Source organism: Episyrphus balteatus, chromosome 2, assembly GCF_945859705.1.
Source record: "Episyrphus balteatus chromosome 2, idEpiBalt1.1, whole genome shotgun sequence".
NCBI lineage: Eukaryota > Metazoa > Arthropoda > Insecta > Diptera > Syrphidae > Episyrphus > Episyrphus balteatus.
Window position 1 is genome coordinate 45,993,132 of NC_079135.1, and position 13,916 is coordinate 46,007,047.

Here is a 13,916-nt window from a genome sequence, read left to right on the forward strand (position 1 = left end):
CACATTTATCAATCCACATTTATCTATCGACATTTATCTTGAGACATTTATCTGTCGGCATTTATCTATCGACATTTATCTATCGACATTTATCAATCCACATTAATCCATCCACATTTATCTATCCACATTTATAGATCCACATTTATCTATCCACATTTATCAATCCATATTTATCTATCGACATTTATCTATCGACATTTATCTATCGACATTTATCTATCGACATTTATCTATCGATATTTATCTTCTCCATTATCGACGATATTTATCTATCGACATTTATCTATCGACATTTATCTATCCACATTTATCTATCCACATTTATCTATCCACATTTATCGATCCACATTTATCAATCCACATTTATCTATCCACATTTATCGATCCACATTTATCAATCCACATTGATCTATCCACATATATCTATCCACATTTATCAATCCACATTTATCTATCGACATTTATCTATCCACATTTATCGATCCACATTTATAGATCCACATTTATCTATCCACATTTATCTATCCACATTTATCAATCGACATTTATCTATCCACATTTATCGATCCACATTTATAGATCCACATTTATCTATCCACATTTATCAACCCACATTTATCTATCGACATTTATCTATCGACATTTATCTATCGACATTTATCTTGAGACATTTATCTGTCGACATTTATCAATCCACATTTATCTATCGACATTTATCTATCCACATTTATCGATCCACATTTATAGATCCACATTTATCTATCCACATTTATCAATCCACATTTATCTATCGACATTTATCTATCGACGTTTATCTATCGACATTTATCTATCGACATTTATCTTTTCCATTATCGACGATATTTATCTATCGACATTTATCTATCCACATTTATCTTCCACATTTATCTATCCACATTTATCGATCCACATTTATCTATCCACATTTATCTATCGACATTTATCAATCCACATTGATCTATCCACATTTATCTATGCACATTTATCGATCCACATTTATTTATCCACATTTATCAATCCACATTTATCTATCCACATTTATCTATCGACATTTATCTATCGACATTTATCTTGAGACATTTATCTGTCGACATTTATCAATACACATTTATCTATCTACATTTATCTAGAGACATTTATCTAGCGACATTTAGCAAACGACTTTTATCTAGAGACATTTATCTATCGACATTTATCTTGAGACATTTATCTGTCGACATTTATCAATCCACATTTATCTATCCACATTTATCTATCCACATTTATCTATCCTCATTTATCAATCCACATTTATCTATCGACATTTATCTATCGACATTTATCTTTCGACATTTATCTATCGACATTTATCTTCTCCATTATCGACGATATTTATCTATCGAAATTTATCTATCCACATTTATCTATCCACATTTATCTATCCACATTTATCGATCCACATTTATCAATCCACATTTATCTATCCACATTTATCGATCCACATTTACCAATCCACATTGATCTATCCACATTTATCTATCCACATTTATCGATCCACATTTATCTAGCGACATTTATCTATCCACATTTATCTATCCACATTTATCTATCGACATTTATCTATCCACATTTATCGATCCACATTTATAGATCCACATTTATCTATCCTCATTTATCAATCCACATTTATCTATCGACATTTATCTATCGACATTTATCTATCGACATTTATCTATCGATATTTATCTTCTCCATTATCGACGATATTTATCTATGGACATTTATCTATCCACATTTATCTATCCACATTTATCTATCCACATTTATCTATCCACATTTATCGATCCACATTTATCAATCCACATTTATCTATCCACATTTATCTATCCACATTTATCAATCCACATTTATCAATCCACATTTATCTATCCACATTTATCTATCCACATTTATCTATCCACATTTATCTATCCACATTTATCTATCGACATTTATCTATCGACATTTATCTATCCACATTTATCTATCGACATTTATCTATCCACATTTATCGATCCACATTTATAGATCCACATTTATCTATCCACATTTATCAATCCACATTTATCTATCCACATTTATCTATCCACATTTATCTATCCACATTTATCAATCCACATTTATCGATCCACATTTATCTATCCACATTTATCTATCCACATTTATCGATCCACATTTATCTATCGACATTTATCTATCCACATTTATCAATCCACATTTATCAATCCACATTTATCTATCCACATTTATCGATCCACATTTATCTATCCACATTTATCAATCCACATTTATCTATCCACATTTATCTATCGACATTTATCTATCCACATTTATCGATCCACATTTATAGATCCACATTTATCTATCCACATTTATCTATCGACATTTATCTATCGACATTTATCTATCGACATTTATCTATCGACATTTATCTATCGACATTTATCTTCTCCATTATCGACGATATTTATCTATCGACATTTATCTATCCACATTTATCTATCCACATTTATCTATCCACATTTATCGATCCACATTTATCTATCCACATTTATCGATCCACATTTATCAATCCACATTGATCTATCCACATTTATCTATCCACATTTATCTATCGACATTTATCTATCCACATTTATCTATCCACATTTATCTATCCACATTTATCTATCCACATTTATCTATCCAAATTTATCTATCCACATTTATCTTTCTTCAAATTTCTGCAAAACAGTCGGAACCAATGCAATGTTGTTAAGGCTTAAGGCCGTATCCAAGTCTAGGAGATAAAGGGGGCCTCCAAGAAAATGTGGATACAGGGCCCCCAAATTGTAGTTACGCCACTGCCACCAATGCATCTGTTAAGTTAAAAATAAACAAATAGTTTTTTCTTAGTACACTATGATTTAAAAAAAAAAACACCTGTGTAGATTAAAACTGTAGGCAGAGTAGGACATGTTGTTGTGGTTTTCGCTTCTGGAACAAACTTGACCAAATTTTCACGGAGCTTCAACAGTTCCTTTTCGTTTCCCGGATCATTGATATAGAAATTTGTGCGAATGTGATCCATAAAAGTTTGTTTTTGAATGAAAGAAGCATACCAATATGTTCCTTTGAGAATTCAGTTTTTTTCAATTTTTGTTTTATGAGATAAATACTGTATTATCTTCCCATAAACATGGTAAAATTGTCTTCTTCGAGCTCAATGCAAAGGGTACTTTTGCTTACAAGGTTTTTGATGAAAGAATGGCATTTCCAAATTCAGACTTTTTGGAGTCAATCCGCGATAAAGTAAATTCTTCAAAATGCTTCAATTTTTTTAAGTGCATTTTTTTCGTTTTTTGTCCATTTGTAGTAAATTTTTAATAGTATAATTATATTTTTGTGTTTGTATATTTGGTAATTTTTAGTTTCCCGCTATAAATTCAATTCTCTACAGATTTTTTAACAGACACACAGAAATTATGACTTGCAACAGAAGATGCACCAATTTCAATGTTAAGTTCCGCCGTTTTGCCCAATTTTTTACAAACCGGGGCCTTAACAAGTCTGTCAGTTGTATACGTGCTTGAAACACGTAAAATGCATTACGTTACCTTACCAACGTTGAAAAAGAACGTTTGTCAAAATACTTTTTTCCCTCAAAATTTAGTACTTTTTATACAAAAAATGCAGCATCGAAGCATAATACCAACTATATGACTGACATTGACCATCATGATATTCACCATTATATACTTAATAAAAAACCGTCAACTTCCTTATTTTATGTTTAACCGTTACAGATTATTCTCATCAGTTAGAAAAATGTTCATTTTGTCAAAATACTTTTTCCGACCATTGTAGCTCAACCAAACATTCGATTTAAGTGTTTGTATAGTTATTCGATTTATTACCTCAATATTAATTTACACATTATAACCTTCCTATGAATAATGAAAATCTGTCATAAAGTTTTTAACTTGAACATAATGGATCTATTAGGTACCTTAAAAATTGATAAGCACCTAGACATTTCTAAATCTGAAATCACTTTTAGCATAAAAACAATTTACTTAATTGAAAGTTTTATGAGTAATAAACTTTAAAATGTTTAATTTAAGCCTATTCTCTAATACGTTTCAATAGCTCCCCTTTTTTTCTTACATTAAACCCCACTTAAAAAAGACATAACTCAAAAATTCTTAAAAAAAAAACATAACAACATACTTCTAAATGACACGTTAATTTAAATAAATCAATAAACTTTTAGCACAAAGGATGCCTCAAGACATTTTCAATTATTCAACTCTTAAAATTATACTCATCGTCATGTATATTAAATGTATGTATGAGCATGTATATAGTACCAAACAACATGTATGTATAGAAAATAATCATCAAAATCACAGATAACATCATTTCTTATTGCACACAGATTTTCATGTCAAAATGTCAATTATCTCCCTTCTATAAAATATAAATAAAGCTATACTATACACCACCATCAGATGCTCATTTCACACAGACAATATATCTACTGATTAAAATCGATTTCAAAAACCTAAAGTAATGTGTGTATATTATACACATCACAACACAAAACATCTTCTTTCATTTTGATGTTGAAAATTCCATGAAAATATACAAAATAATTGTCTTTAACAACAGTTTGAAACAATGGGAGAAGGGTTTTAAGTTAGGGTACTGTCTCTTCTACTTATTACCAAAAACACACATAAGGATTAAAGATCATGATGTATTTTCTACTAAACTACACTTTTCTCTATATAGACAGCTCAGAGTTATAATTATTCATTGAAACATTCTCTCATCAACATAAGAGCACATTAAACCTTTCTCTCTGTCTATGATGCTTTTATATATATGAAACACCTTTTACCTGCATATAATCTTTAAGCAAATCACCCCACAAGAATGTCCTTTCATCAAACCTCATCAAAGTTTATCACTTCCGATTCAATCTTATTTCTTCTGTCTAACTCAACTCTCCTTTCCCTCTCTCTCTCTCTCTCTCTCTATTTCTTAAGCTCTCCCAGAGGGTCTGATAAGTTTTTTTTCTATTCTATCAAAAGGACCCTTTAAAAGGACTCTTTTGTATGTATATACTATTGTCCTAGAGACGATATCTTTTAATCTCAATTATTCTCCATCACACGTTTGCTCTATTAAATTTACAAAATGGCAATCGAAATAGTTCACCTTTTCCCTGGGCGACTGAGACAAGGCGAGGCAAGGAAAGGTGAGACTTTGGGGCAGGATGTTAATACACACCCGTTTGCCGTATTTAGCTCACCTGCCCACAGAAAGGATATACATTATCCTTTGCCACTTTGCACTGTAATTTAATTAAATCGCACTTAAGTTGGGACAATATATACTCTATACACATCGTTTTCTCTTCGTCTTCTGTCTCCCTCTCACTTATTTCAATTTCGATATATTCGCTCGATTACCTGAAAACTAAATTAAATCGATTCTTAACTCATATAGAGTATAGACGTTGGTATACCTGTAGTACACAAGCAAAAAGGACACACACAACAATAATATCGAAAACCCAAAACCTAAAACTCAAACCAAACAAACATGTCCTGTTTCTAATGAATTCATCCTTTATATGCAGGCAGTGGATGAGGGTTATGTCGAGGACATCAATGGAATACTAAACACTGGAGACCTTCCGAATCTCTATCAGTCCGAGGATAAGGCGGCAATTATGGAAAATATGACAAACATTGCCAAGCAAATGGTAAGGACGATCAAGGATAATCGTTTTTCTCACCCCCCCCCCCCCCCCCTTTCTCACACTCACACACGTAAATCTCATCTAACCACAACAAAACACATACACACTTATAGAAAATATGATAACAATAATAATAAATTCTTATTCGATATTATTTTGCAATATGGCCAACATCATAATCGTTACTATCTCGTCCTTAAACGTCCTTAAAATCCATATGAACAAACATATTTCTTAAACCATCATCACCATCTTATTGGACGTGTTGGTCGGACTGGTGGAAATGTATATATACAACGTATAAAGGCTCGAGAGATAGATCCTTCACCAATTGAAATGTACGGATATTTTATTGAGAGAGTACGTGAGCAGCTGCATGTGGCATTAGCCTTCTCACCGATTGGGGATTCCTTTAAGGAACGACTAAGAATGTATCCATCTTTGATCAACTGTTGCACTATTGACTGGTAAGTAAATCCTCTTTGCAATCCTTAAATCATCATCATCATCATCATCTAAGACTTCTGCTTCAATAAAGTGATGGTTTAGGTAGACAAATAATGTGTCTGAAATGGAAATGCATTTTCAGTCGATATATGCTTACAGCACAAAATCACTGCACGTATTTCCATTAACACAATCAGGTGCAAAGTGGATATAAAAATCATTTGCATGGCTTGTTGCTGCTTTTAAGCTTTCAAAGTGTTGTATAGTGCATATATAAACTGTTTTTTTTTTTTTGTTTTCTCTCTTTTTTTGTATATTTATTTTCAATCAGGTACATGCCATGGCCAGTAGATGCTTTGGTACGTGTTGCTGAACATTTCATCAGTTCGATGAATCTCAATAAAGCCGAAGAAGAGGATGCATCTGTGGATGAATTACATCATTCGCCACGAGGCAGTCAGGCTAGTATTGGTCCGGAAAAGGAGCTAGTTTTGTCCGTTCAGGAACAGAACCTAGTTCAGATGGTGATGTATTTTAATGTATCTGTTGTGGATGCAAGTGAAAAGTAAGTTGAAATAGATTAACTATTAGCTTGAAGAAAAATGTGGTTTTAAGAAATTTAAAGAAAGTTGAATTAGTGTAAATTTAGGTTTATTTCTATGCACAATACCTGTGGGGCAAAATTTGTTTGCGATGGTGAAAATTTTTCGAAAATAATCCAAGAGGTTAAAAGTCATTAGATTTGAGAGGCAGAGGTTACTACACTAGATTCAAATGATTCTGCTATATTGGTATTGTAGTTTCATTACCTGTGGGGTTCGCCGGAAAAGGTCTTTATTGACAAATATCTGCGAAAATGGTAATTGAACATTCTTTACTTCATCAAATAAAAATTAATATTAAATTCCAATTAGTTGTCAACTATATATAGATGTGAGTTATAAAAAAGTCAGTCTTCTATGCAGTTAGGAAAGTACAAAACTTAATTTACATTAATGAGGTGTAGGTATAAACAAAAAAAAGAATTGGCAAAATTTTGAAAATCAGAATTTTAAAATACAGAATATAAAAAAGCAGAATTTTTAAAAACAGAATTTTCTTGAAAAAAGCAAAATTTTAAAAACCAGAATTTTGAAGCCAGAATTTTGACCCGCTCCCGTTAACATACTCTCATACTTTTTGTACATTGTCCAACATTGTGAACCGTATGTGAAATGTGAGTGCTGGGCGCACAACTACGGTGTAGAGCTTAGGGGGCATTTTTCGATCACAGAAGATAGCAGAATTTTCCCGCTACTTCATCCACCCTACGCTTGCGAAATCTACATTAAATCAAAAAACTAAATATTTAAAGACAACGGCAATACTAAATAAACTAAACGATAGCTTTTTTAAAGGTAAAGAGACCTTTTGGTTTTTAAATAAATAAATTTTTTTTGATAAATGAAAAAAAATTCAAACACAATATTTTGAAAAAAAATTTTATTTTTTAAAAAAATTCAAACACAATATTTTGAAAAAAAATTTTAGAAATTAAAAAATTTAAAAAAGTTCAAATAGTTTTTATTTCAAAAATTTACTGTTTAAAAAAAAAATTTCAAACACAATATTTTGAGAAAAAAAAAAAAAACAAAATTTAACATTAAAAATTTAAAAAAGTTCATTAAGTTCTTATTTCCAAAAATTTACCGAATTAAGTACCAATTTTTTTTCCAATTCTTAATTTTCTTATATATGTATTTTTAGTCAAACACAGAAAACTAGATAGTGGAGTAACTAAAGCTCAACAATTGGCAATATTAGGGAACCCGGCCGAACAGCTTAGATTTTGATGATCTTTTTTTTCAAACGTCGGTAATTAAAAATACTTCAAAGTCTATAGATTAAAAATTGCCGGTGTTGCCGTTTTGATTTTTTAAATTTAATTGAAGATTTTTGTGAACAGACAACATTTTTTTTCAAAAATTTTTCTTAAATTTCATAAATTAATTGATGCCAAAAGATTGTCTAGGAAATTCAAGGAAAAAAAATATACGGGAGTGAGGGACAATCTTCCATCGTTCAAGCGATAGATGCAATTTTCTTATTAATTGACTTCAAACATTGAAAATATATAATATTTGAAAAATTAAAATAAGGTTAATTGAATTAAGGACTTTTGAAATAATGGTAACTGAACTCAGATTTTGAAAAAAAAAAAAAAAATTATTGACAAAATTTTAACATGTCGTTTTTTAAACTTTTTCGTACTATAAAATGCATTTATTTTCAATTTTTTTGGTTTGAAATTATAAAAGGAAATGTCAATATGTTTAACGTTTTACGAAAAAAATTAAAAAATATTTTATTTTCGAAGAACTTTATTTAATAAAAGTTTTGAAAAAAAATTTAACTTATTTTTTTTTTTTAAGTTCAACATAATTTACCAAAGTCTTTGAGAAAATTAATTATTTCCATGCAAAAATTCAGTTTTTACCAAAAAAAACCATTGAAATTGAAGTAATTTTTAATTTTTTTCAAAAGTGTGATATATGTTACCTTTTCTGCTTCGGAATTCAACTGATAATATTTATGGCCAACATTTTTTTTTTTAAATAAATTCATATTTTATTAAAAAAAGTTTAGAAAAAAGTCATTTTAAATTTTTTTAATAACATTTTTTTTTTAAATTCTGAGTTTTAAATTAAATTTATTGGATTTAAATTTAAGAGATAAGAATGAGCTTCTGGCTCTTTAAAAATGTATTTTAAAATATTGTAGGTGTTGCCGTTGTTTTCAAAATATTTTTTTTTTGTGTTTGAAGTCAGAATGTTAGAAAATTGCATTTATCGCTTAAACAATGGAAGATTGTCCCTTTTTTTCCTTAAATTACTAAGAGAATCTTTTGCTATCACTTGTTTTATGAAATTTAAGCAAAAAAAATGGTTTTGTTCAAAAAAAATTTAATTTTAATTTTAAAAACAATACGGCAACATCGGCAATTTTTAATCTATAGACTTTAAAGTATTTTTGATTACTTACGTTTAAAAAAAAAAAATCATCAAAATCAGAGGTCAAAATCTTTTTTAGTTTTCGAAAAAAAAACTGAAAATTACGAAATCTACTTTTTTTCACCAACAGTGTTTTATTTTAACACGGGTTTCAAATTTTCTTCAGGAGTTTCAAATAATGTTTCGTTATCCCTGCAACTAGCTCTACAAAATGCGATATATGCGTATATTTTTTTTTGTCACACAGTGTAATTAGAACTTCTTATTAGAACTTTTTTATTTGTTATTAAAATATTTTTTTTTTAAAGATGTTTCAGAGAACTCGGAAGAAGAAATTATGTAACACCAACTTCTTATTTGGAAATGCTCAAAGCCTTCAAAAGTTTTTATAGCAAAAAATTAAATGAAATCACACAATTGCGAGATAGGTAAAAAAAATCCACTTACATAGGTATTTAACTTTTTTTACTTCAGTTTCTTTACTTCCTCTTTTTCTTCTTCATCCAAAAAGATACACAATTGGTTTAGAAAAACTAGACTTTGCTGCCGGACAAGTTGGTGAAATGCAAGCCAATTTATACGATCTTCAACCAAAATTGAAAGTCTTATCTGAAGAAACCGAAAAAATCATGGTTAACATTGAACGTGAAACAGCTGAAGCTGAAAAAAAGAAAGAAGTTGTTGGTGCTGATGAGGCAGCAGCTAATGAAGCTGCTGCTGCAGCACAAGCTATCAAAGATGATTGTGAGAGTGATTTGCAAGAAGCTATACCCGCTATGGAAGCTGCTTTAGAAGCATTGAATACCCTTAAACCGGCTGATATTTATGTGGTCAAATCAATGAAAAATCCTCCATATGGTGTTAAATTGGTGTTGGAAGCAGTTTGTGTTATTAAAGGAATCAAGCCAGATAGGAAACCTGATCCAAGTTAGTAAAATTTGTTTAAATGTCGTCCTTATAACTTCGTCACTTCGATGTATATTTTTAAGGTGGTCGAATGGTAGAAGACTATTGGGGTCCATCACAAAAAATGTTGGGTGACATGAAGTTCCTTGAATCTTTAAAGACTTTTGATAAGGACAACATACCACCACCAATAATTAAGAGGATACGAGAAAAGTAAGTCAAAGCCATAATTCCTTAAAGCGGCTCCTCAACTAGCCCTTAACTGCCCCTTTTTTTTTTGTCCTATTTCCAGATACATCTCCGACCGTGATTTCATTCCTGAAAAAATAAAAAGTGCATCGACAGCCTGCGAAGGACTTTGTCATTGGGTACGTGCCATGGACGTTTACGATAAGGTAGCAAAAATTGTCGCTCCCAAGAAACTAGCCTTGGCCGAGGCCGAAGGCGAATTGAGTTCACAAATGGAAAAGCTCAATGCCAAACGGGCTGAATTGCAAGAGATATTGGACAAATTACAAAAGCTAAACGATTATTTTGCAGAGAAGTCACGCGAGAAAAAACGCCTTGAAGATGACATCGATAATTGTGAGAAACGATTGAATAGGCAAGTATCTCATTTTAGAGAGCAATCCTTTGGGACATTTTTTTTTTTTTTGTTGTTATGTTTGTGTATCAATTCGGGAATATTTATCGGAATTGGACAGGACAACAACAGAAAGAAATCACAGAAATATGATTATGCTTTCAGACGTATAGTTTTTTTTTAGTTGATTTCAAATTTATTTCTTTTTGAATTTTTCATCATTTTTACTCAAAAATAAAAAAAAAATGGAAAAATTGCTTTTCAGAGCGGAAAAGCTACTGGGCGGACTGGGCGGCGAGAAGACCCGCTGGTCGGAAACAGCAAATCGTTTGCATGAATCAATTCACAATATTGTCGGAGATGTGCTCCTGGCCGCCGGCTGCATTGCGTATTTGGGATTTTTTCCAACTGAGGTAAGCAAATAAAATCCGTGAAATTGATTGGATTTTTAAGTCGTGTTTTTATTTATTTTTCACGTTTTTTTTTGTGTACTTTTTTTTCAACATTTTTGTTCAAATACAAAAAAAAAAAGGCCTTCAAGCTTCGAGTAGTCGTCTCTCGCACCAAAAAAAAAAAAAATACAAAATAGGTACGTTCACATCTAGGAGTTTCGATAGGTAATGGAAAAAGTAAAGAGGTTTGAGGTAGAGGAACGTTGTATAGGTTAACTGAAAGCTGATTGTTGATGCCGTATTTTTCATTTGCTTCAATCGACTGGAAATTAATTTCGATATAACATAAATCAACGGATTGAGATACATAAATCTCTCTCGATTTTTTTTTTTTTTTTAACTTTCGTAGCTGGGGCAGGAACGACGGGTTTGGGTTTGATTTCAGCGGATTTTGTTGTTAGGAAGAATGTGTGTCGATTCGTTGAGTGGTAGAAAGTTAACGTTAATACTTTCGGTTGTTAAACACTGGGGCAAGAAACTTGTGAAGATGGAATATTTTCAAACGTAATTTCAACCAAAAGGTTGAAAAATTGTCCTGCAAAGCATTTGAGACTTCTCTTGGAAAAAATTTCATTAAAATCACTAAATTTGTTCACGAGAAAGTTAGCCTAAAAAAAATAGTCAACCGTTTTGGCTAGGGCAAGATCGAAAACTATAAAGTTTCTAGCGGTTTTTTTAGTTCCAACTTAAAAATTCTTCTGTTCCATTGTGCAATGGGGTGTTAACGCAACATTGCACTGATGATTGTCAATAAATTGCTATCGAAATGATTGAGTTTTGGGCAATGATGATTGTGACGATGTTGATGATGATGATGATGATGGCAGTAGTAAGAGTATTATTTGGGTTGATACCTATATACTCTATGACTTTGATCTGAGAGCAAATATTGAAGGATATTGATATTTGTTTATGAATATTATGTTGTTGACGAGTATAAAAAATACAACACGAAGGTAATAAATTAAATTCAAGTAAATTACTCGTGATGGTGGATTAATAAAAAATTGTTAGTTTAAAGGTGAATCGAAGGTTAATATTCATTCATTTTGGGGATATCAAGTAAATTTTCAATGAAAAACAAGGAATTTCACTTGAAAATTCAAGTTCGAAAAGGATTTAATTTCGTAGTGATTTAAGATTAAAACAAATTAAATTGCAAAAATACTTAAATTCCTAGAATTGTTCGATTTTGTTCGAAAATAACGGTAACCTTTAAAATTTCGTTTTTCCCACATTTTTTCAGTCTTTTCTGAAGTAAATTATCCTCAATTAAAAAGTTCACCTTGATTCTTGGGAAAATTTCACTTCCCATTGAAATAAATTCCATCATGAAAGTTTCATTCATTTTCAAATAAGGCGATATATTTGGATTTTTTTGTTTTATTAGTAATAAACAGAAACTTTGAAAATAAGCAATGATGGGTACACTGAGCCGCACAATAAATTTTACTGAGAATTCAAAATCCTCCTATTTTTATATTTATCGGTAATAGTAAGGAAATTTTACAGAAATTTGGATTTTTTTTGTAGAAGTTTGCGTGTATTACAATTAAAATATTATTTTAAATAAAAAGTACTTACGTTCTTAATCTTATGGTAGAAGTACCTCTAGTGTTAAAAAAAATAATGATTAATAACAATTTGGTTTTCACAGTAAAAAGATATCAAAATTTAAGGTTCATAAAACCCGTTGTAAATGATTTTGACCACATAACGAAGTGTGCCATCTGACATCTTTTATACAAAGGAATTAAAAAAAATATATTTTAAAAATCGTTAGAGTCGTTTTTTTTTAATTTTTTGTAGGTAAAAAAAATTCTTAAAAAATAAAATTTCTTAAAAATAAATTTCCCTTCTAGAATTACGCAAAACTCTAAGCTACAAAAAAAAAATTATTAATTTTATTTGATCTCAACTGCAGACTGTTGTCTAAGTTGTTTCCAGTGGTCTAGGTTGTAGCTCGAGGTACAAAGAGACAGACAAATAAAATTACGAGACCCACATTCTCAGCATTCATGAAACTTTTTTATTTCTGATTTTTTTGGGTTTTTTTTTACTTACAAAAACAATAATTTTTTTTTTTTTTGTAAAATTTTTTGATATTCGTTTTGTGTTTTTATATGAAATAAATTTTATTTTTCAAAAGTAATTTTTACTAAAACTGGTTTTAATGTTAAGTGATTAACCAAAAAAGATAAAAACTTTTGAAAAACAAAAAAACATAGCTAATAAAATGTACGTCTGGGTTGCACTTTCTTGCTCCTATAGGTACGACCATATTTCTCGGAACAAAACCTGGGACAAATACAAAATTCGTTGCATCGTTTTGAAAACTTGGTTTTTCAAAAAAAAGAAAACAAAATTACCTATAAGTTTTCATAATTTTTCCTAATTTTGATATCAAGATTTCTTAAACGATTTTATGTGAACATTTTCGTTTAAATCAGATGTTTACGAGGAAGTCAGAAATCAAGAAAACGGTTTTATAATAGGAACTGTTAATAACTTCTAAAAAAAATATTTTTTAATCAAAATTGAGAGATTTTGAAATTTTGTAATATTTAATTCAACTTTTAATGAAATTTAGTTGGGTTCTTTTCTCTTTCATATGTTGTTCATTAGTCGAAAAAAATGTTTATGGTGTAGTTTTGCAACCAGAAAACCACAAGCTGGAACTAAATAATTGACGAAAAATTTTTTAAAACTAATGCTTTTAATCGAAAAATTAGAAAAACCACTGTTTT

At 30.2% G+C, this 13,916-nt stretch overlaps 1 protein-coding gene across 2 annotated transcripts in view; it reads left to right on the top strand.

The window, feature by feature from the left end:
- Nucleotides 1-13,916, top strand: part of LOC129908407 (dynein axonemal heavy chain 3) — a 181,181-nt gene that overhangs the window by 120,919 nt on the left and 46,346 nt on the right. For both annotated transcript variants that reach the window (XM_055984866.1, XM_055984867.1), the window contains exons 44-51: nucleotides 5,669-5,794; nucleotides 6,098-6,258; nucleotides 6,570-6,803; nucleotides 9,537-9,656; nucleotides 9,740-10,155; nucleotides 10,218-10,347; nucleotides 10,427-10,738; nucleotides 10,983-11,130. In XM_055984866.1, the coding sequence (XP_055840841.1) occupies nucleotides 5,669-5,794; nucleotides 6,098-6,258; nucleotides 6,570-6,803; nucleotides 9,537-9,656; nucleotides 9,740-10,155; nucleotides 10,218-10,347; nucleotides 10,427-10,738; nucleotides 10,983-11,130 (1,647 nt within the window). The remainder of the gene's footprint in view (nucleotides 1-5,668; nucleotides 5,795-6,097; nucleotides 6,259-6,569; nucleotides 6,804-9,536; nucleotides 9,657-9,739; nucleotides 10,156-10,217; nucleotides 10,348-10,426; nucleotides 10,739-10,982; nucleotides 11,131-13,916) is intronic.